Source organism: Bubalus kerabau, chromosome 19, assembly GCF_029407905.1.
Source record: "Bubalus kerabau isolate K-KA32 ecotype Philippines breed swamp buffalo chromosome 19, PCC_UOA_SB_1v2, whole genome shotgun sequence".
In the NCBI taxonomy this organism is placed as follows: domain Eukaryota; kingdom Metazoa; phylum Chordata; class Mammalia; order Artiodactyla; family Bovidae; genus Bubalus; species Bubalus kerabau.
In genome coordinates, this window is record NC_073642.1 from 41701802 (window position 1) to 41722763 (window position 20962).

Below are 20962 nucleotides of genomic sequence, written 5' to 3' on the forward strand. Positions count from 1 at the left end.
GAATCAGATAGCATCTTTTAATGCCGCCTTGGCTGGATTCATCAGTTTGAGGCTAGAGCCAGCCTTCATAGAGTAAAAGTAAGTGGCGAGGTGGTGAGTGCAGATAAACTAGTTGCTCATTAATTTCCTGAAATACTTTAAGAAATTATTGATGAAGATGCGTGTTTACCTGAGTAGGTATCTTGTGGATGAGACCAGACTGTACTGGAAGAAGATGCCAAACCGAAGTTATATCAGTAAGAAAGAAAAGTGATGCCAGGCAGTAAAGCAGCCAAAAAATAGGCTAACTCTGTTGTTTGGTGTCAGTGCTTCTGGCGATACGAAGCTGAAAATTCTCTTATCATTCAGTTTATCATTCAGAGAACCTAAGAGCCCTTAAAAACATAGCCAAGGGCTCTCTTCCTGTTATGTGGAATAGTAACCCCAAAGCCTAGGTTACATAGGCCATTTTCCAGGACTGATTCTTCCACCACTTAATCCTGGAGATAGAGAAATACTGCTTGAAGAAGGACATACCCCTTCAACATTCTTTCGCTACTCAATAGTGCTCCAGGCCACCCCTCATTCATGACTGACTTCATCCTACCATCAAAGGAGTGCATCTGCCACCAAATATTTTGTCACTCATCCAGCCTGTGGACCAGGGAGTTATAGCAACTTTCAAGAAATATTTACATCACACTTCTTGTCAGGCAGTAAAGGTGGGTGATGAATCAGGAACAACCTTGTGACAGTTCTGAAAAGACTGTAGCATCTACAAGGCCATAAAAAACATTGACTTTGCTTGGCATGAAATTACAGTCGTCACCATAAATGGGGTTTGGAGGAACCTTTGCCTGTAGTTTGTTCACGATTTTCATGTATTTGAGAAGGTGAATAAGGAGTCCAAAGAAGTCTTCTGCAGCACATTGACCCTTAGCAAGACGTTAGAGCTAAATCTGTAAGAGGATGATTGCACTGAACTGCAGCTTACTAATGAAGGCATGATGAAATAAATAGAGGCCAAGAGAAAGGACCGAGAGAGACAAGAGGAAGAAGTAACTGAAGAATTCATAACACAGGAAATGGCAAGAGAATTTTCTTGATTTGAGGAAGCACTGTTAGTTTTTAAGGCACAGACCCCAAATGTAGAACAGTACATGAAGGTTGTAGCCGCTGTTCAGAATGCAGCCCAGTGCGAAAACCATGTCATCTATGATGAGAAAAGAAGAGCTGCTACCCAGGCATCACTGAATAATTTTTTCAAGAGGGTAGATAGAATTGAATCCACCAAGGAACCAGAACCTGTGCCATCAATGTCAGGCATGAGTGAAATTGCAGCTTGCCCTCCATCTCCTACTGCTGGTGATCCTTCAGCTCTACCACCTACCACTTCCTCTTCCTCCTCTAGTCAGTAACTCGTCTTGCCAGCTCACTTGATGCCATCTCCTGTGTGCCAGTTGTTGTACTGTACTGTAAGATTCAAAATTTTTATTTTTCATATCTGCTTATTTTTTATGTGTCATTTGTGTGAAATATTTTAAGCCTTCTGCAGTACAGTACTATATTACTGATTGTGTTAGTTGGTTACCTGGGCTAACTTTATTGGACTTAGGAACACACTCTCAGAATGGAACTTGTTCATATATGGGGGACTTACTGAACTAGTTAGTTATTCTACCAAAGACATTCTTCATTTCCATTAGCATTTTTGATCTCTAGCATTTCTTTCTGGTTCTTTTTTAGGATTTCTGTTTCTCTGTTTACATTGCCTATCTGATCTTGTATATTGCCTACTGTATCCATTAGAGCCCTTAGCATGTCACTCATAGTTATTTCAAATTCTTTGTTCTAATAGGAATGGATAAAGATGATGTGGTACGTAAGTACACTAGAATATTATCCAGCCATTAAAAAGAATGAAATAATGCCATTTGTAGCAACATGGATGGATCTAGAGATTGTCATACTGAGTGAAGTAAGTCAGAGAAGGAGAAGTAATATATGACATCCCTTATATTGGAATCTAAAAAGAAATAATAAAAATGACCTTACAAAACAGAAAGAGACTCATAGACTAGAAAACTAACTTTTGGTTCTGGGGTGGAACTTTTGGTTTGGGGGCGGGGTGGAAGAGGGTGGGCAATGGGAAGGGATAGTTGGGGAGTTTGGGATGGACATGTACACACTGCTATATTTAAAATGGATAACCAATAAGGACTTACTGTATAACACATGGAACTCTGCTCAATGTTATGTGGCAGCCCTAATGGGAGGGGAGTTTGGGGGAGAATGGATATGTGTATATATATGGCTCAGTCCCTTTGCTGTTCACCTAAAACTATCACAACATTGTTAATTGGCTATACCCCAATACAAAATGAAGAGTTTTAAAAAATCTTGTTTTGATAAATCTATCAACATGCCTGCCTTGTCTGGTTCTGATGTTTGCTCTGCCTTTTCAAAATGTGCATTTAGCTCTTTGATATGTCTTGTAATTTTTTTCTTGATAGCTAGATATGAGGTACTGAATACAAGGAATTGCTGTAAATAAGTCATTAGTAACAAGGTGGTAAGATGTAGAAGGGAAGTGTTTTCTAGTTCTGTGATTAAGTCTCATTCTTTTTAAGGCTATGCCTCTGGACTGTGAAGTTTACAATAACTTAGTTTTCTTCTCCCCTTTTCCATGGGACAGGATGGCTAGAGTATGGTGGAGTTTGGTATTAATATTTTTCTTTTCCTGGTCATTTAGGCTGTGATAATACACTAGCAGGTTAGGCTCTGGCTAATTAGTTTCTCCTGAGGGAAGGCCTTATTAAGAAGAACAGAGTGCTTTGGTGTATTTAAAAATGGGCTTCTCCTGTGGCTTAGCATTAAAAGAATCCTCCTGCATTGCAAGTGCCCCAGGAGACATGGGTCCGATCCCTGGGTCAGGAAGATCCCTTGGAGAAGGGCATGGCAACCCACTCCAGTATTCTTGCCTTGGGAATCCCATGGACAGTGGAACCTGGTGGGCCACAGTCATGGGGTTGCAAAGAGTTGGACACAATTGAAGCAACTTAGCATGCACTAGTTTCCCCTGAGGGAAGAAAGAACAGAGTGCTTTAATGTATTTAAAAATGGTAGTTTACCCTCGCCTTGCCAGTCATAAGGGAATTTTTCTCTGATATTTACTGTGGACTTCTGGTTGCATTCCTGGTGATAATGGTGAGGGGCCCTGTGATTGTATGCCCCTTGAGTTTTTAACTCTCAAAGTTGTCCACACTGAGCCTCCAGCAATTAGTCAGTTATAGTGTAGGTTTTCCTTCCTGGATACTGGATCCCACAGCAGTTTCAGCTGGTAACTCTTTGCTCAGGTAAGCTGTGATTCCCTGTGTTCACCTCTTTCCAGTCTCAGAGGGCAGTGGTTTGCCATTACCTCTCTTACAGAGACAAGAAATATTGATTTGTCTTTTCAGCTCTTGTTAGGATGGAGAGGTGGCTTAAAAGCATCTTACGTAGTGCTTTTCCTTTAATTTAAATAAATATCTTTATTTTTTTTAAATGGTGGTTGTTAACTTTTAAACATCCGTCTGGTAGTATAATTGTATAAAATAAAATTCACCCATTTTAAGAATATAGTTCAATGAGTTTTAGTACATGTATTCATTATATTAATATTCCAAAATTTGTTTTATCAGTTGTCTGTTGATGGAGATTTAGGTTGTTTATAGTTTTTGGCTATTACAGATAAGGCAGCTGTGAACATTTGTGTACAGTGAACATATACCTTCATTTCTCTTGCTTGCCTATCTACCTATCATATGGTAGGTGTCCATTTAACTTTTTTTATCAAAGTGAAATTCACATTCATAAAAATAACCATTTTGTGGATTAAAGCTCTAAATGTAAGATCAGAAACTATAAAACTCCTAGAGAAAAACATAGGCAAAACACTCTCTGACATAAATCACAGCAGGATCCTCTATGACCCACCCCCAGAGTAATGGAAATAAAAGCAAAAATGAGAAATGGGACCTAGTTAAACTTAAAAGCTTTTGCACGACAAAGGAAACTCTAAGCAAGGTGAAAAGACAGCCTTCAGAATGGGAAAAAATAATAGCAAATGAAGCAACTGACAAAAGAATTAATCTCAAAAGCAGCTCATGCAGCTCAGTTTGAGAAAAATAAATGACTCAATTGAAAAATGAGCCAAAGAACCAAACAGACATTTCTCCAAAGAAGACATACAGATGGCTAACAAACACATGAAAAGATGCTCAACATCACTCATTATCAGAAATGCAAATCAAAACCACAGTGAGGTACCATCTCACACCAGTCAGAATGGCTGCTATCAAAAAAGTCTACAAACAATAAATTATGGAGAGGGTGTGGAGAAAAGGGAACCCTCTTACACTGTTGGTGGGAGTGCAAACGAGTACCGCCACTATGGAGAACAGTGTGGAGATTCCTTAGAAAACTGGAAATAGAGCTGCCACATGATCCAGGATTCCCACTGCTGGGCACACACACCGAGGAAACCAGAATTGAAAGAGACAGTGGCACCCCAATGTTCTTCAGAGCACTTTTTACAATAGCTAGGTCATTGAAGCAACCTAGATGTCCATTGGCAGATGAATGGATAAGAAAGCTGTGGTACATATACACAATGAAATATTACTCAGCTATTAAAAAGAACGCATTTGAATCAGGTCTAATGAGGTGGATGAAACTGGAGCCTATTATACAGAGTGAAGTAAGTCAAAGAAAAACACCAATACAGTATATTAACACATATATATGGAATTTAGAAAGATGGTAATGAAGACCCTATATGTGAGACAGCAAAAGAGACACAGATGTAAAGAACAGACTTTTGGACTCTGTGAGAGAAGGTGAGGCTGGGTGATTTGAGTGAATAGCATTGAAACATGTATATTATCATATGTGAAACAGATCGCCAGCCCAGGCTCCATGAATGAGACAGGGTGCTCAGGGCTGGTGCACTGGGATGACCCTGAGGGATAGGATGGGGAGGGAGATGGGAGGGGTAGTCAGGATGGGGAGCACATGTACACCCATGGCTGATTCATGTGAATGTATGGTAGAAACCACTACAATATTGTAAAGTAATTAGCCTCCAATTAAATAAATAAATTTTTTTAAAAAGTAACAATTTTGAAGTGTATAGCTCAGTGCGATGTATTCACACGTCCACAGTGTTGTGCAACCATTACCTGTATCTAGTTTTAAAACATTGTCATCACTCTAAAAGGAAAAGTCATACCATTAAGACAGTCACTTCACATTTCCTATTTTGCCATCCCTGGAAACCCCAAATCTGCTCTGTCTCTATAGATTTACCTGTTCTAGAGACTTCATATAAGTGAGATTATACAGTCAATCTTAAAGGAAATCAACCCTGAATATTCATTGAAAGGACTTACACTGAAGCTGAAGCTCCATCCAATACATTGGCCACCTGATGCAAAGAGCCAACTCATTGAAAAAAACTGGGAAAGATTGAAGGCAGGAGGAGAAAGGGGGGCGACAGAGAATGAGATGGTTGGATGGCATCATCTACTCAATGAATATGAATTTGAGCAAACTCTGGGAGATAGTGAAGGACAGGGAAGCCTAGCGTGCTGCAGTCCATGGGGTCATCGAGTTGGACACTACTTAATGACCAGACAACAACAGTACATATATGACTTTTCATTTCTAGCTTCTTAGTGTATTTTTAGGATTCATGTATGTTGTCACATAAACCAGTACTGTATTTTCTAAAATAGCTGAATAAAATTCTTTTGTATGGATATACCACATTTTGTATACCTATTATTGATTGACAGAGAAATGAGTTTCTGTTTTTTAGCTATTGTCTGTATTGCTGTTAGGAACATTTTTGAGCAAGTTTTTGTTTGACTGTGCATGCCAAGTCACTTTAATCATGTCCAACTCTGCGACCCCACAGACTGTAGCCTGCCAGGCTCCTCAGTCCATGGAATTTTCCTGACGAGTACTGGCGTGGGTAGCCATTCCTTTTTCCAGGGGATCTTCCTGACCCAGGGATCAAACCTACATCTCCTACAGCTCCTGTGTTTCAGGTGGATTCTTTATTGGTGAGCCACCAGGAAGCCCTCTTGTTTGAATATCTGTTTTCAAATCTTTTCAGTAAGTACAGGCTTACCCAGCCATCTGAAAGTAGAGCATTCATATGACATCTTTTGTAGGCTGAAATGGGATAGAATAAAGAACTATCTTTTTTTGTAAATGAAGATCCTTTTTGGATTTCTTTTTGGTTAACAAAAACACATATTAATGTGGGTCTTTTATAAAAGTAAAGTGGCATAAAGGGAACTTTCCAAAACTGTACCCAGTGTGATTGTTGGGTAATGTGACAATTCTGTGATGTGTTGAGCAATTGCTGAACTACTGGTCCACAGTAGCTGTACCATTTTACATTCTCATTAGCAATGTATGAGGGTTGCAATTTCTCCATATCCTTACCTTTGCTTGTTTTCCTTTTATTTTCAATTATGGTAACCTTAGTACAGATCTCAAGTGTGGTATCTCATTATGGTTTTCATTTGCATATCCAAAGGTCCGTCTAGTCAAGGCTATGGTCTTTCCTGTGGTCATGTATGGATGTGAGAGTTAGACTGTGAAGAAGGCTGAGCACCGAAGAATTGATGCTTTTAAACTGTGTTGTTGGAGAAGACTCTTGAGAGTCTCTTGGACTGCAAGGAGATCCAGCCAGTCCATTCTGAAGGAGATCAGCCCTGGGATTTCTTTGGAAGGAATGATGCTAAAGCTGAAACTCCAATACTTTGGCCACCTCATGCGAAGAGTTGACTCATTGGAAAAGATTCTGATGCTGGGAGGAATTGGGGGCAGGAGGAGAAGGGGATGACAGAGGATGAGATGGCTGGATGGCATCACTGACTCGATGGACGTGAGTCTGAGTGAACTCCGGGAGTTGGTGAGGGACAGGGAGGCCTGGTGTCCTGCGATTCATGGGGTCGCAAAGAGTCAGACACGACTGAGCAACTGAACTGAACTGAAGGAATATGATGTTGAACATTTCTTCATGTACTTATTGCCCATTTAATTATTTTCTTGGAAGAAATGTCTGTCCAGATCCTTTCTGTTTTTCAGTTGGTTTGGTTTTTTTTTGTTGAGTTGTAAGTTTCTTATATATTCTGGATACTAGATCCTTATCGAGTCAATTAGTCAGTTCAGTCGTTCAGTCATGTCCAACTCTTTGCATCCCCATGAACTGCAGCACACTAGACTTCCCTGTCCATTACCAACTCCTGGAGCATGCTCAAACTCATGTCCATTGAGTCAGTGATGCCATCCAGCCATCTTATCCTCTTTTATCCCCTTCTCCTCCTGCCTTCAATCTTGCCCAGCGTCAGGGTCTTATCAAGTAGTGATTTTCAGATATCTTTTCTTTCCAATCTACTCTTTCTTTCTTTCTGCTTCTTATAATTTTGGTGTCATACATAAGAAACCATTGCCAAATCCAAGGTCATGTTTTTTTCTGAGATTTTTATAGTTTTGGCTCTTACATACTAAATCTTGAAACCATTTTGAGTTAATTTTTGTGTGTAGTGGGAGATAGAGATCCAACATCATTCATTTGCCTGTGGCTACCCAACTGGCCCAACACCATTTGGTGAAGAGACTGTTCTTTCTCCACTGAATGGTTTTGACGTTTTTGTTGAAAATTAATTTATCATAGATGTATGGATTTATTTCTTGGCTCTTAACTTCTTCTCTATGTTTTTCCTATGCCAGTGTCACCATTTTTTTTTATTACGATCGTGTTGTAGCAAGTTTTCAAATTGGGAGGTATGATTCATTCAACTTTTTACATTGCTTTAATTATTCAGGCCCTCATAATTTCTTATGAATTTTAGGATCAGATTTTCCATTTCTATAGAAATGATCATTGGACTTTTATACGGATTGCCTTGAATATAGATTGCTTTGGGGAGAATGGCCATCTTAAAAATATGAAGTCTTCCAATCATGAACAGAGTTCTTTCCATTTATTTGGGTTGTTTCATTTCTTTTTGCAGTGGTTAGTGGCTTTCCATATATAAATCTTGTACCTCTTTGTTATATTTATTAAGTAGTTCAGTCCTTTTGATGGTATTAAAATGTTATGGATTGTTGTTTGCTGTTGTATAGAAATTTGACTGATTTTTGTGTGTTGACCTTGCATCCTACCGCTTATTTTGGATTTGTGAATTCTCACAGTATTCTATGAATTCATTAGGATTTCTTACATATAAGATCATGTCTTCTACAAGTAGAGCTACTTCTTGCTTTCAGTTTGAAAGTGAAGTGTTAGTTGCTCAATCGTGTCTGACTCTTTGTGACCCCATAGACTATAGCCTGCCAGGCTCCTCTGTCCATGGAATTTTCCAGGCAAGAACACAAGTGGGTTGCCATTTCCTTCTCCTGGGGATCTTCCTGACCCAGGAATCAAACCCATGTCTCCTACATTGCAGGTGAATTCTTTACCATCTGAGCCACTAGGGAAGTATGGATGTCTTCCCTACTTAGGACTTCCCTACTTCCCTAATTATTTTGTCTAGAACTTCTAATACAGTGTTGAATAGATAAAGTGAGAGTGGACATCACTGTTTTGCTTTGGATCTTATGTGGAAATTTTCAGTTTTTCACCATTGAGTTTGATGTTAGCTGTGGGTTTTTCATAGATGCTCTTTATCATGCTGAGGAAATTCCCTTCTGTTCCTAAATTGATAAATTTTTTTGTCGTGAAAGAGTGTTGGATTTTGTCAAATGACTAGCTAAAGGTTTGTCAATTTAGTTGATCTTTTTTAAGAACCAATTTTTTATTTTATTCTCTGTTGTTTCTCTGTTTTTTTGCATTTATATGCACTCTCATCTTTATGAATTCCTTCCTTCTACTAGGTTTGGTGTCACCTCTAGCTCCTTGAGGTGTAAAGTTACTGTTTGGGGATCGTCTTTTTCAATGTCTGCATTTCCAGTTATAAATTTTCCTCTGATCACTCTTTGCTGTATACTGTAGGTGTTTTTTTGTTTCATTTCAGTTCAGTCGCTCAGTCGTGTCCGACTTTTTGCGACCCCATGAATCGCAGCACGCCAGGCCTCCCTGTCCATCACTAACTCCCGGAGTTCACTCAGACTCACGTCCATCGAGTCAGTGATGCCATCCAGCCATCTCCTCCTCTGTCATCCCCTTCTCCTCCTGCCCCCAATCCCTCCCAGCATCAGGGTCTTTTCCAATGAGTCAACTCTTCGCATGAGGTGGCCAAAGTACTGGAGTTTCAGCTTTAGCATCATTCCTTCCAAAGAAATCCCAGGGCTGATCTCCTTCAGAATGGACTGGCTGGATCTCCTTGCGGTCCAAGGGACTCTCAAGAGTCTTCTCCAGCATCACAGTTCAAAAGCATCAATTCTTCGGTGCTCAGCCTTCTTCACAGTCCAGCTCTCACAACCATATGTGCCCACAGGTTTTGGTTGTGCTGGGTCTCTGTTGCTGTGCAGGCTTTTCTCTAGTTGCAGAGAGGGAGGGCTGCTCTCTAGTTGGAGTGTGCAGGCTTCTCATTGCAGTGGCTTCTTTTGTTGTGGAGCACAGATTCTAGGATGTGTGAGCTTCAGTAGTTGCAACTCCCAGGGTCCTAGAGCACAGGCTCAATAGCTGTAGCACATGGGTTTAGTTGCTCTGTGGCACATAGGATATTCCTGGATCAGGGATCAAACCTGTGTCTCCTACATTGGCAGACAGATTCCCTACCACTGAGCCACCAGGGAAGCCCTATCATAAGTTTTAGTATGTTATGTTTTTATTTTCATTGGTCTCTAAGTATTTTCTAATTTCCCTTTTGGTTTCTTCCCTCTTTTGCTCATTTAAGATTGTGTTGTTTAATTTCTGTATTTTTGAGAATTTTTCAGCATTCCTTCTTTCCTTTGCTTGTTGGCCATATTGTTGTTTCTTTCTTGGAGTGTGTGTTCCACTCCCAAGTTCGTTTTTTGACATCAATATCACCCTGTTACCAAAGCCAGATAAAGACACTATAGGAAAAGAAAACTATAGGCCAATATCCCTGATGAATATAGATGCAAAAATTCTCAGCAAAACACTCAGAAACCAAATTCAGCAGAACATTAAAAGGATCATACATCATGATCAATCAGGATTCATCTTTGTGTGTAAGAATGGATCAATATATACAAATATATAAATGTGAAACATAATACAAGTGAGTCTTTCCAGATGGTGCTAGAGATAAAGAACCCGCCTGCCAGTGTAGGAGATGAAAGTGATGCAGGTTCGATCCCTGGGTCGGAAAGATCCCCTGAAGTAGGAAATGGCAGCCCACTCCAGTATTCTTGTCTTGCGAATCCCATGGATCAAGGAACCCGGCTGGCTACTGTCCAAAGGGTCGTAAGGAGTCAGACGCAACTGAAGCAACTTAGGACAACACAAATGGAAGGAGAAATAAAAAAGTCATCTCAAAAGATACAAGAAAAACTTTAACAAAATCCAGCATCCTTTCCACCTATCAGAACAAGACCCAGTTTCCCCCACAGTCGCTCACATCAGAAAGCTTCTATAAGCCTCTTATCCTTATCCCTCAAAAGGCAGACAGAATGAAAACCACGATCACAGAAAACTAATCAAACTTATCACATGGATCACAGCCTTGTCTCGCTCAATGAAACTATGAGCCATGCCGTGTAGGGCCACCCAGGACGGATGGGTCATGATGGAGAGTTCTGAAAAAACGTGGTCCACTGGAGAAGGGAATGGCAAACCACTTCAGTATTCTTGCCTTGAGAACCCCATGAACAGTATGAAAAGGCAAAAAGATAAGATGCTGAAAGATGAACTCCCCAGGTTGGTAGGTGCCCAATATGCTACTGGAGAAGACTGGAGAAATAACTGCAGAAAGAATGAAGAGACAGAGCCAAAGCAAAAACAGCACCCAGTTGTAGATCTGACTGATGATGGAAGTAAAGTCCGATGCTGTAAAGAGCACTATTGCATAAGAACCTGAATTGTTAGGCCCATGACTCAAGGTAAATTGGAAGTGGTCAAACAGGAGATGGCAAGAGTGAACATTGACATTTTAAGACTCAGTGAACTAAAATGGACTGGAATGGGTGAATTTAACTCAGATGACCATTATATCTACTACTGTGGGCAAGAATGCCTTAGAAGAAATGGAGTAACCCTCATAGTCAACAAGAGTCCGAAATGCAGTACTTGGGTGCAATCTCAAAAACGACAGAATGATCTCCAAGGCAAACCATTCAGTATCACAGTAATCCAAGTCTATGCCTCAATCAGTAATGCTGAAGAAGCTGAAGTTGAGCCGTTCTATGAAGACCTACAGGACCTCCTAGAACTAATACCCAAAAAAGATGTCCTTTTCATTATAGGGGACTGGAATGAAAAAGTAGGAAGTCAAGAGATACCTGGAGTAACAGGCAAGTTTGGCCTTGGAGTACAAAATGGAGCAGGGCAAAGGCTAACAGTTTGCCACGAGAATGCACTGGTCATAGCAGACACCCTTTTCCAGCAACACAAGAGACAACTGTACACATGGATATCACCAGATGGTCAACACTGAAATCAGATTGCTTATATTCTTTGCAGCCAAAGATGGAGAAGCTCTATACAGTCAGCAAAAACAAGACCGGGAGCTGACTGTGGCTGAGATCATGAATTCCTTATTGCCAAATTCAGACTTAATTGAAGAAAATAGGGAAAACCACTAAACCATTCAGGTATGACCTAAATCAAATAGCTCATGATGATACAGTGGAAGTGACAAATAGATTCAGGGGATTAGATCTGATAGACCGGGTGCCTGAAGAACTATGGACTGAGGTTTGTGACACTGTACAGGAGGTGTTGATCAAGACCATCCCCAAGAAAAAGAAATGCAACAAGGCAAAATGGTTGTCTAAGGAGGCCTTACAAATAGCTGAGAAAAGAGGCAGAGCAAAAGGCAAAGGAGAAAAGGAAAGATATAACCATTTGAATGCAGAGTTCCAAAGAATAGAGAGGAAAGATATGAAAACCTTCCTCAGTAATCAATGCAAAGAAATAGAAGAAAACAATAGAATGGGAAAGACTAGAGATCTCTTCAAGAAAATTAGAGATATCAAGGGAACATTTCATGTAAAGATGGGCACAATAAAGGAAAGAAATGGTATGGACCTAACAGAGACAAAAGATATTAAGAGGTGGCAAGAATTCACAGAAGAACTATACAAAAAACATCTTCGTGACTCAGAAAACCACGATGGTGTGGTCACTCACCTATAGCCAGACATCCTGGAATGTGAAGTCAGATGGGCCTTAGGAAGCATCACTATGAACAAAGCTAGTGGAGGTGATGGAATTCCAGCTGAGCTACTTCAAATCCTAAAATATAATGCTGTTAAAGTGCTGCACTCAATATGTGGCAAATTTGGAAAACTCAACAGTGGCCACAGGATTGGAAAAGGTCAGTTTTCATTCCAGTCCCAGAGAAAGGCAATGCCAAAGAATGCTCAAACTACTGCACAGTTGCAGTCATCTCACACGCTAGCAAAGTAATGCTTAAAATTCTCCAAGCCAGACTTCAACATGAACTGAGAACTTCAGATGTTCAAGCTGTATTTAGAAAAGACAGAGGAACGAGAGATCCAGTTGCCAGCATCCACTGGATCATTGAAAAAGCAAGAGAGTTCCAGAAAAACATCTACTGCTTTTATTGACTATGCCAAAGCCTTTGACTGTGTGGATCACAGCAAACGTGGGAAATTCTGCAATAGATGGGAATACCAGACCACCTGACCTGCCTCCTGAGAAATCTGTATGCAGGTCAGGAAACAACAGTTAGAACTGGACATGGAACAATGGCTTCCAAATAGAGAAAGGTGTACGTACGTCAAGGCTGTGTGTATATTGTCACCCTGCTTATTGAACTTCTATGCAGAGTACATCATGAGAAATGCTGGGCTGGAAGAAGCACAAGCTGGAATCAAGATTGCCGGGAGAAATATCAGTAACCTCAGATATGCAGATGACACCACCCTTATGGCAGAAAGCAAAGAAAAACTGAAGAGCTTCTTGATGAAAGTGAAAGAGTAGAGTGAAATTGTAGGCTTAAAAGCCAACATTCAGAAAACTAAGATCATGACATCTTTTCCCATCAATTCATGGCAAATAGATAGGGAAACAATGTAAACAGTGAGAGATTTTATTTTGGGGGGCTCCAAAATCACTGCAGATGGTGACTGCAGCCATGAAATTAAAAGACACTTGCTCCTTGGAAGATAAGCAATGACCAACCTAGACAGCATACCAAAAAGCAGAGGTATTACTTTGCCGACAAAGATCGTTCTAGTCAAAGCTATGGTTTCCCAGTAGTCAGTCCTGTATGGATGTGACTGTTGGACTGTAAAGAAAGCTGAGTGCCGAAGAATTGATGCTTTTGAGTTGTAATGTTCTTGAGAGTCCCTTGGACTGCAAGGAGATGTAACCAGTTATTCTAAATGAAATCAGTCCTGAATATTCATTGGAAGGACTGATGCTAAAGCTGAAAATCCAATACTTTGGCCACCCAAGGCAAAGAACTGACTCCTTGGAAAAGATTGTGATGCTGGGAAAGATTGAAGGCAAGAGGAGAAGGGGACAACAGAGGATGAGATGGTTGGATGGCATCACCGACTGGATGGACATTGGTTTGGGTGGATTCCAGGAGTTGGTGATGGACATGGAAGCCTGGCGTGATGCGGTCCCTGGGGTCGCAAAGAGTTGGACATGACTGAGTGAATGAAATGAACTGATCATCCTTTCATGATAAAAATTCTCAACATAATGGGTATAGAAGGGGGAAGTACCTCAACATTTTAAAGGTCATAGATGACAGGCTCACAGTTTTCATTTTACTCAATGGTAGAAGGTTGAAAACTTCTCCTGTAGGATCAGAAACAGGACAGGGGTGCCCATTCTCACCTCTACTATTTAGCGAGTACTAGAAGTCCTAGCCAGAGCAATCAGGCCAGAAATAGAAATGAAAGCATCTATGTCAGAAAACAGGAAGTAAAAATGTGTTTGCAAATAACAGGATCTTATTTATTGAAAATCCTAAGAATTCCACCAAAAAAACTGTTAATACAGCCACTCAGAGTGAGTGGGAGTCTGGCTTACTTTATTATATTTGTTATCTATTGCTGTGTAGCAGATCACTGCAAAACTTGGTGCCTTATAAGAACAGACATTTATTATCTGTCAGTTTCTGTGAGTCAGAAATTTGGGAACAGCTTAGCTGTGTGATTCTGGCTTTGGGTCTTCCATGAAGTTGCTCTTAGGCTGTCAACCACACTGCAGTCTTACAAAGGCTTGAATGGGGCTGGATGATTTATTTCTAAAAGAGTTCACATATATATGACTGTGGGTAAATGCCTCAGTTCTTTGCCAAGTGGAGCTCTCCTAGGAGCATCGTGAGTCTTTAGGACATGGCAGTAAGCTTCCTCTAGTGCAAGTGATCCGTGATAGAGAGGAGGAGGAAGTCATAATGCCTTTTATGACCTAGTTACGCTTTGTCACTTCTGCCAGACTATTTTGTGGAAGTTACTAAGCACAGCCACAGTCAAGAAAAAAAAGATTAGGCTCTAGCTTTTGAAGGGAGGAGATTCAGACTGAATGTCAATGACTGACCAAGTGGAGGTAAGCAATACAGGAGACTCAGAATATGTCTAGATAGTGACCTTCTGGAGTTCTTCATTAAATTGTTAATGGTTTCTCAGGGAAGGGAGGAATACTTTAGTAGCATTTCTAAGACCAAGACTTGGGCTGTTAACTGAGATATACATGTACCTAGCATTTTTCTCCTCTTTTCACTTAGGAAGACTTATTTTGTACTAGAAACAAAATGATAAAATCTAGTAAAAAACGTGGTTTTTTTTTTTTTTTTTTTTTTTTTTGAAGTTTTGTTTTAGAGACTCCTGACTGAAGTAAATCATCATTGGGATGCTGTGGATTAGGAACAAAGCTGATGTGAACTAGTCAAAAATAGGAGTCTTGTAGTACCTTTGGAACATTATCCTGTTTGGGAGTAACTTTTAATTTTTATATAATCTTAAGCTTAGAAAGGACTTCCCACGTGTCTCGGATGGTAAAGAATCCACCTGCAATACAGGAGACCTGGGTTCGATCCCTGGGTCAGGAAGTTTCCCTGGAGAAAGGAATGGTAACCAACTCCAGTGTTCTTGCCTGGAGAATTCCATGGACAGAGGAGCCTGGTAGGCTATAGTCCATGAGGTCATAAAGAGTCAGACACGACTGAGAAGCTAATACAAGTATACAAGTACAAGTAAGCTTAGAAAATAGCTGTAAGAACTCCTATATACCCTTTAAACAGACTCCCCAGTGTATGTTTGTGACATTTGCCTTTCACCTGTTCTAGGCCAGCTGGCCTAAAACCACCAGGGATAAACCTGTAGTGTGATTAAGTTAGGTTTGTTGACAATGCAGTGAGAGAGATCACAGACCAGGGGAACCACAGACCAGGGGAACCACAAGGCTTTGCCCCAAAGAGTAAAACAGATTTCTTACAGCATTTTGTAGAAGGGTGGCACTGAAGAAAAATTTAAATGAAGTAGTGTTTTGATAGGGTCAAAGCAAAACCAAGGTTATGTGTAAAAGAATCAGCATTAGGTCTGAGCTGTGAAGTGGGCTTAAGGTGGTTGGTGTTTCCTTGAAAATTACAGAATTAAGAGCTTTTTGAACATTTCTTCTCCTAAAGTTGCTTACTTAGATTATCCTAGGAAGAGTAGGGTATTTCAGAAAGTTTACTTAAGTTACTTCCCATCATCTTCCCAGTTGAGAGACAAGTACTGTTGTGATTTTTTTTCCCTGATAAGTTACTTTTTTAAAAAACATAAATAACTTCATGTAATTGGAATAATGTAGATAATAATAGTGTGCGGTTTCTTTGATGCAGCATGTTTGTAGATTCATCTGTTTTATTGCATCCTCAGCGCTTGTTACCTTTTCATTGCTAAGTAGTATTACATTTTATTAATACACTGAAATTTGCATGTCAGTTTTCTTGTTGATGGACTTGTAGGCTTCCAGTTTGGGAGTATCATGAAGACAGCTGCTATGAGCATTTTTATATAAAGTTTTTAGTCTATATGTTTGTTTGTTTATTTCTCTTGGATGTATACCTGGCTGTGAAACTCCTACATCAAAGGCTAGGTGCTTGGGTTAACTTTTAAGAAACTACTAAAACTTTGCAAAATGATTGTTCCGTTTTACATTCCCATCAACAGTTTGTGAGAATTCCCAGTTGCTTCATATCCTTTCCAATGTTTGATATTATAGTCTTTCTAATCTAGACATTTTTACAGGTATAAAGTAGTCTTCATAGTGGTTTTAGTTTTTATCATCCTAATTAACAATGATGTTGAGCACTTTTTATGTGTTTATTGGCCATTTGTATATCTTGCTTCATGAAGTGTCTGTTCATGTTTTTTGCCCATTTCTTAGTTGTTGGCTTTGTATTGTTTTAGGAGTTCTTTATGTATTCTGGGTACAAGTCTTTGCCTGACACACTTTTATAAATATTTTCTCCTAGTATGTGGCGTGCAGAATTTACCTTCTTATTGATATCTTATGATGGGTAGAATCTTTTAAATTTGATGAAGTTCTTTTAAAACTTTAATAGTTTTAGCTATCACAGTAAAGTCTATGATCCACTTGAAACTAATTTTTATTTATGGTATAAAGGGTGAATCTCAAGTTTCCCAATTTTCCATCCAGAGATCCATTTTTTCCAGCATCATTTGTTGATAAAAGACTTCTTTTTCTCATTGTTACCTTTGTTAAAAATCAAATGACCCGAAAAGTCTGAATCTGTTTCTGGGCTTTTTATTTTTATTCCATTGGTCTGTGTGGAATACTGTGTATTAATACATTTTGAAAAGCTATATAGAGTACTTATTAGATTGTTGCAAACAGGAAAAACCTTTCTTGTTCATGTTTTGATAGCTCTGGAGATCTTTCTTATGACCATCATCTTGCTGCCAGTGATATTTGGAAACTTTTCAGCATGAAGCGCTATGTATTCCTATATTACTTTTTTTTTTTTTTTTTTTTTTTTTGGTGATATGTGACATTGATACTTACTTTTATTCTTTTCAATTTGTAAAGATGCAGAAACACTTGTTTAGGTCAGAGTTCTGAGGCTAGCTATTAAGAAACTTCAGGTACCTTTTTGTAAGTCTTACAGTTGTCTGAACATATATTATAAAAATCTAGACATAACTTCATTGCAGTGTTGAACCAAGAGAGATGCCCAGGTCCTTATAGTTTGAAGGGAAAGAGGAGGACAAGACATAGCCACATAGAAATTGTGATTTCTTATAAAGAAACATTAGTTTATAATCTTGCAAGTTAACCTGTGTTGTGGACCTCAATCATTCTGAATTATCAATCCAATAAACTTAAGTAAGCAGTAGTTGCAATTCATCTGCAGAGGGGAAGGGTAAGAAATTATAAGCTGGAGAAATTGAATCTCAAATATAAATCTGTTGTTGGGATACTGACTAAATATTGTTTATAAGTTAAAATTTTTATTTTATTTTAGGTGAGGTGCTGTAATCATGTGTTTATGGAATTTTCTACAGTAGATTTGTGAAACTGCTAAAAAGTTGAAAGTCTTAAGTCTCTGTTCCTGGTATGTCCTGAGTTGGGTCTCCTTTTCAGTGAATACCAGTAGTCATCTTAATCTTTTTGATAACTAAAAAACATTCCTTCCAATTTCAACACTGTCCCCAGAATTTACCACCTTTGTTGAAAATTATTGGTCTTAGATGTGGAAAGGTGAGGAAATAAAGTACTGGAGTAAGAAATGATCATGCAGCTTGTTTGTTATCATACACTGACTAAATCTAAATAAAATGGGTAATTTGAGAATTTTGAAATTAAGATGTCTGATTGTATATTCTTATTTTTCCTAGTAACATGAATGAAAGTAAACCTGGAGGCTCACAGAATTCTAGTAAGTAATCATATTTAAAATATTTTCAAGTTTAACTTAAAATATTACGATACATCATTCTTGCTTTTTTCTAAATTACAATTAATCTTTTAGACTGCTACTCAAACACTAGGAATGAATTTCCTGATCCATGCTTGGATCGTGTTTCTATATACTGAAGTATAATGTTTTATGTATTTACAAAAATCTGCTAGAAAAGGATAATTTGCCAAATTTTATTTGTATATTCTGTATTTATCAAATGTGGTTTGTATTTGAACAAAACAGTATTATTTCTTTAATAAATATGAATTTTTTTTTTACCTTTTTGTGTGATTTTTCTTCTTACAAAAGATAAAATGCAAATGAGAACAATTAATGTACAAAAGTTTAACATGAAAAGGAAAACTTGCCTGTTAGGGCTCACAACCATCTCCTCAAACAGATGTAGACTTTACTTTTAGTTGTTTTCTTCATTTATTAGTTGTAAATAGTATGTATTGACTTGCTACTATGGAAGATGAAAATTTTAAATTGTTACTTTATACTCAGTTGCCACTACTCCACCTGATCTACCCTTTTTAAAATTTATTGTTTGATTACCTCTAAAAGTGTTAGACTTAAAACTGAATCTTTACTCTCACTTATAGAGTATCTATTAACTGCCTATCATGTTGGGTAAGGAAATTTATGCCCTTAAACCTCCCTCTACTTTGCTTTCCTGTTTTTACCTATATACTTCTATCAGTTATGCTAATAGTTCTGAAACTTAGTAGTTCATGGGCTACCGTCTTATATTTGTCAAATGTAAATATCACCTATTACTGTTATTTGGTTAGTATTTTTCTTAAGTTTGTCTCAGCTTTTTACTTGGATGAACGTGTTTGTTTTATTACTGTAACATAACCACTATCGTTTGCTGAAGGGTTATGTGGAAGGTGTAGAATCGTTTGTAGAAGGTGGTATTAATAAATGTAATAAAGTTGGAACAATTTTACAGAATTTTAAATGTTAAAATTAATATGCAAAGTACAAATAAAATCAAAAGTAACCTACTTACAAAAATGCATGCCTGAAACCTGGTCTGTTCTGTGCCCAGGGCCTTGGTACCAGGCAAAGGGAGGAGGGAAACAGATGGAAAGCACAAGTCCATAGCATATAGCAGATGCAGCTCCATCCAGCATTCACTCTGAGGACTCTTCTGCAGTCTCAGCTGATTCCTTGTATTCCTCTTGAAGCTAATTCCTTGTATTCCTCTTCCTCTTGATAGCTGCATGCATACTTGTAGTTGAAAGTATAGGCGCTGGGGATGAAGAAGTTAAGGTGGGAGTTGCTGGTGTAAGATTTGCAATAATCAAACGACAATTTGCTGGAATTATTGTGGTCAGTTACTCTGTGTTGGGGAGGAAGAGGTGCTGAAATTTTGAGGGAAGGGGCTTCCAGTTACTGCTTGGTAAGCTGTAGTGAGGGAGAGCAAATACAGGATGGATGTTTCACAATATTAAGTATTGGTTTCTTTCCAGTCCTGGAATCTATTTTGTGAGTAACCTGTTGACAGATACAGTACATTTTCAACATATAACATCCATTCTTGATTACATATTAAATAAGGTAAATAAGATTAGCTGCTGTAGTAGGTAAACCCTGAGGTTTTAATGGTTTAACATAATAAACATTTTATTACTTGGTCATGTTGCACTCCAGTGTAGATTGGTTAGGGGAGATTGAACAGATAGGGGCTTTATGTTCCATACAGTCATTTAGAGTTCACGTTCATTCCATCTTATATTGATTAACTGCTGTGAGATACTCAGTCTTTTCAACTAGTGATTTTTTTCCTTGTTTTGTTAGTACGGTATTAGAAATACGATGTACAAGTAAATATCATAAGATAGAAAGGATTGGCGATTATTTAATAACATTCAGGTCTACCTTTGTGCATACCTTTTTAATTATATTGCTATATATTATCTCACTTAATGCTCATTAAGTCATAGTTTGAGGTAAGTGCTATTGTTGTCCTTATTTTTATAAGACAAGGAACCAGAACCATAAAGTGTTTATGTGACCTGTTCAAGGTTACACAGCAAGAGTGTAGAACTAGGTCTTAACTCAGATCTCCCTGACTCCGCAATTTGCCTTTAAAGTTTTATTATTGTGATAAAGAACATAGAATTTATCATTTTAACTATTTTGAAGGGTGGCACTTCATTCAGAGTTGTGTAGCTGTTAACACTGTCTAGTTCCAAAGCATTATCCCTCCAGAAGGAAACTATCCACTAGGTAGTTACTTCTCATTTCTTCTGTCCTCAGCTTGTGGAGACAACCAGCCTGCTTTTTGTCTGTCTCTATGGATTTACCTGTTTTGGATAATGTAATCTATTATATAAATGGAATCATGTAATATGTGACCTTTTGTGCTTGGATTCTTTGACTTACCATAGTGTTTCTATGGTAACACTCATAGAAAGACTCATCTGTTGTTGTAGCATATATCAGTATTTCATTCCTTTTTATAGCTGAAAGATACTCTGTTATATGGTCATTGTATATTTTGTTAAGCCATTCATCCATCTATTTGATGGATGAATGGAAATTTGATTTGTTTTCCCTTTTTGGCTATTGTGAACAGTGCTGCTATGAAGATTAATATACAAATATTTGTTTGAACATCTGTTTTTAATTCTTTGGTATTATATATAACCAGTAGTGAAATTGTTATATAGTAACTATGTTTAACTTTTTGAAGAACTGCTCACTATTTTCCAAAGTGATTGTACTGTTACTACATTTCACCTAGCAGTATATGAGGGTTCTGATTTCACTATCTCCTTGACAGCATTTGTTATTTGAGATTTTTTGTTTTAGCCATATCTTCTTCGGAGAAATGTTTATTCAGATGCTTTGTCCCATTTTAAGATTGAGTTGTGTTTTTCTTGTTGGGTTGTAATGCTTAC

General features: G+C 38.4%; 1 protein-coding gene across 10 annotated transcripts in view; it reads left to right on the forward strand.

Moving 5' to 3' along the window:
- The window catches only part of G2E3 (G2/M-phase specific E3 ubiquitin protein ligase), a 72839-nt gene that overhangs the window by 11055 nt on the left and 40822 nt on the right, over window positions 1–20962 (forward strand). For 8 of the 10 annotated variants that reach the window (XM_055555646.1, XM_055555652.1, XM_055555647.1 and 5 more), the window contains one exon: window positions 17986–18026. In XM_055555646.1, coding sequence (XP_055411621.1) covers window positions 17990–18026 — 37 coding nt within the window. In that variant the 5' untranslated portion in view covers window positions 17986–17989. Of the gene's footprint in view, window positions 1–17612; window positions 17703–17985; window positions 18027–20962 lie in introns of all 10 variants that reach the window. The other 2 variants (XM_055555645.1, XM_055555649.1) reach the window with 1 other exon arrangement.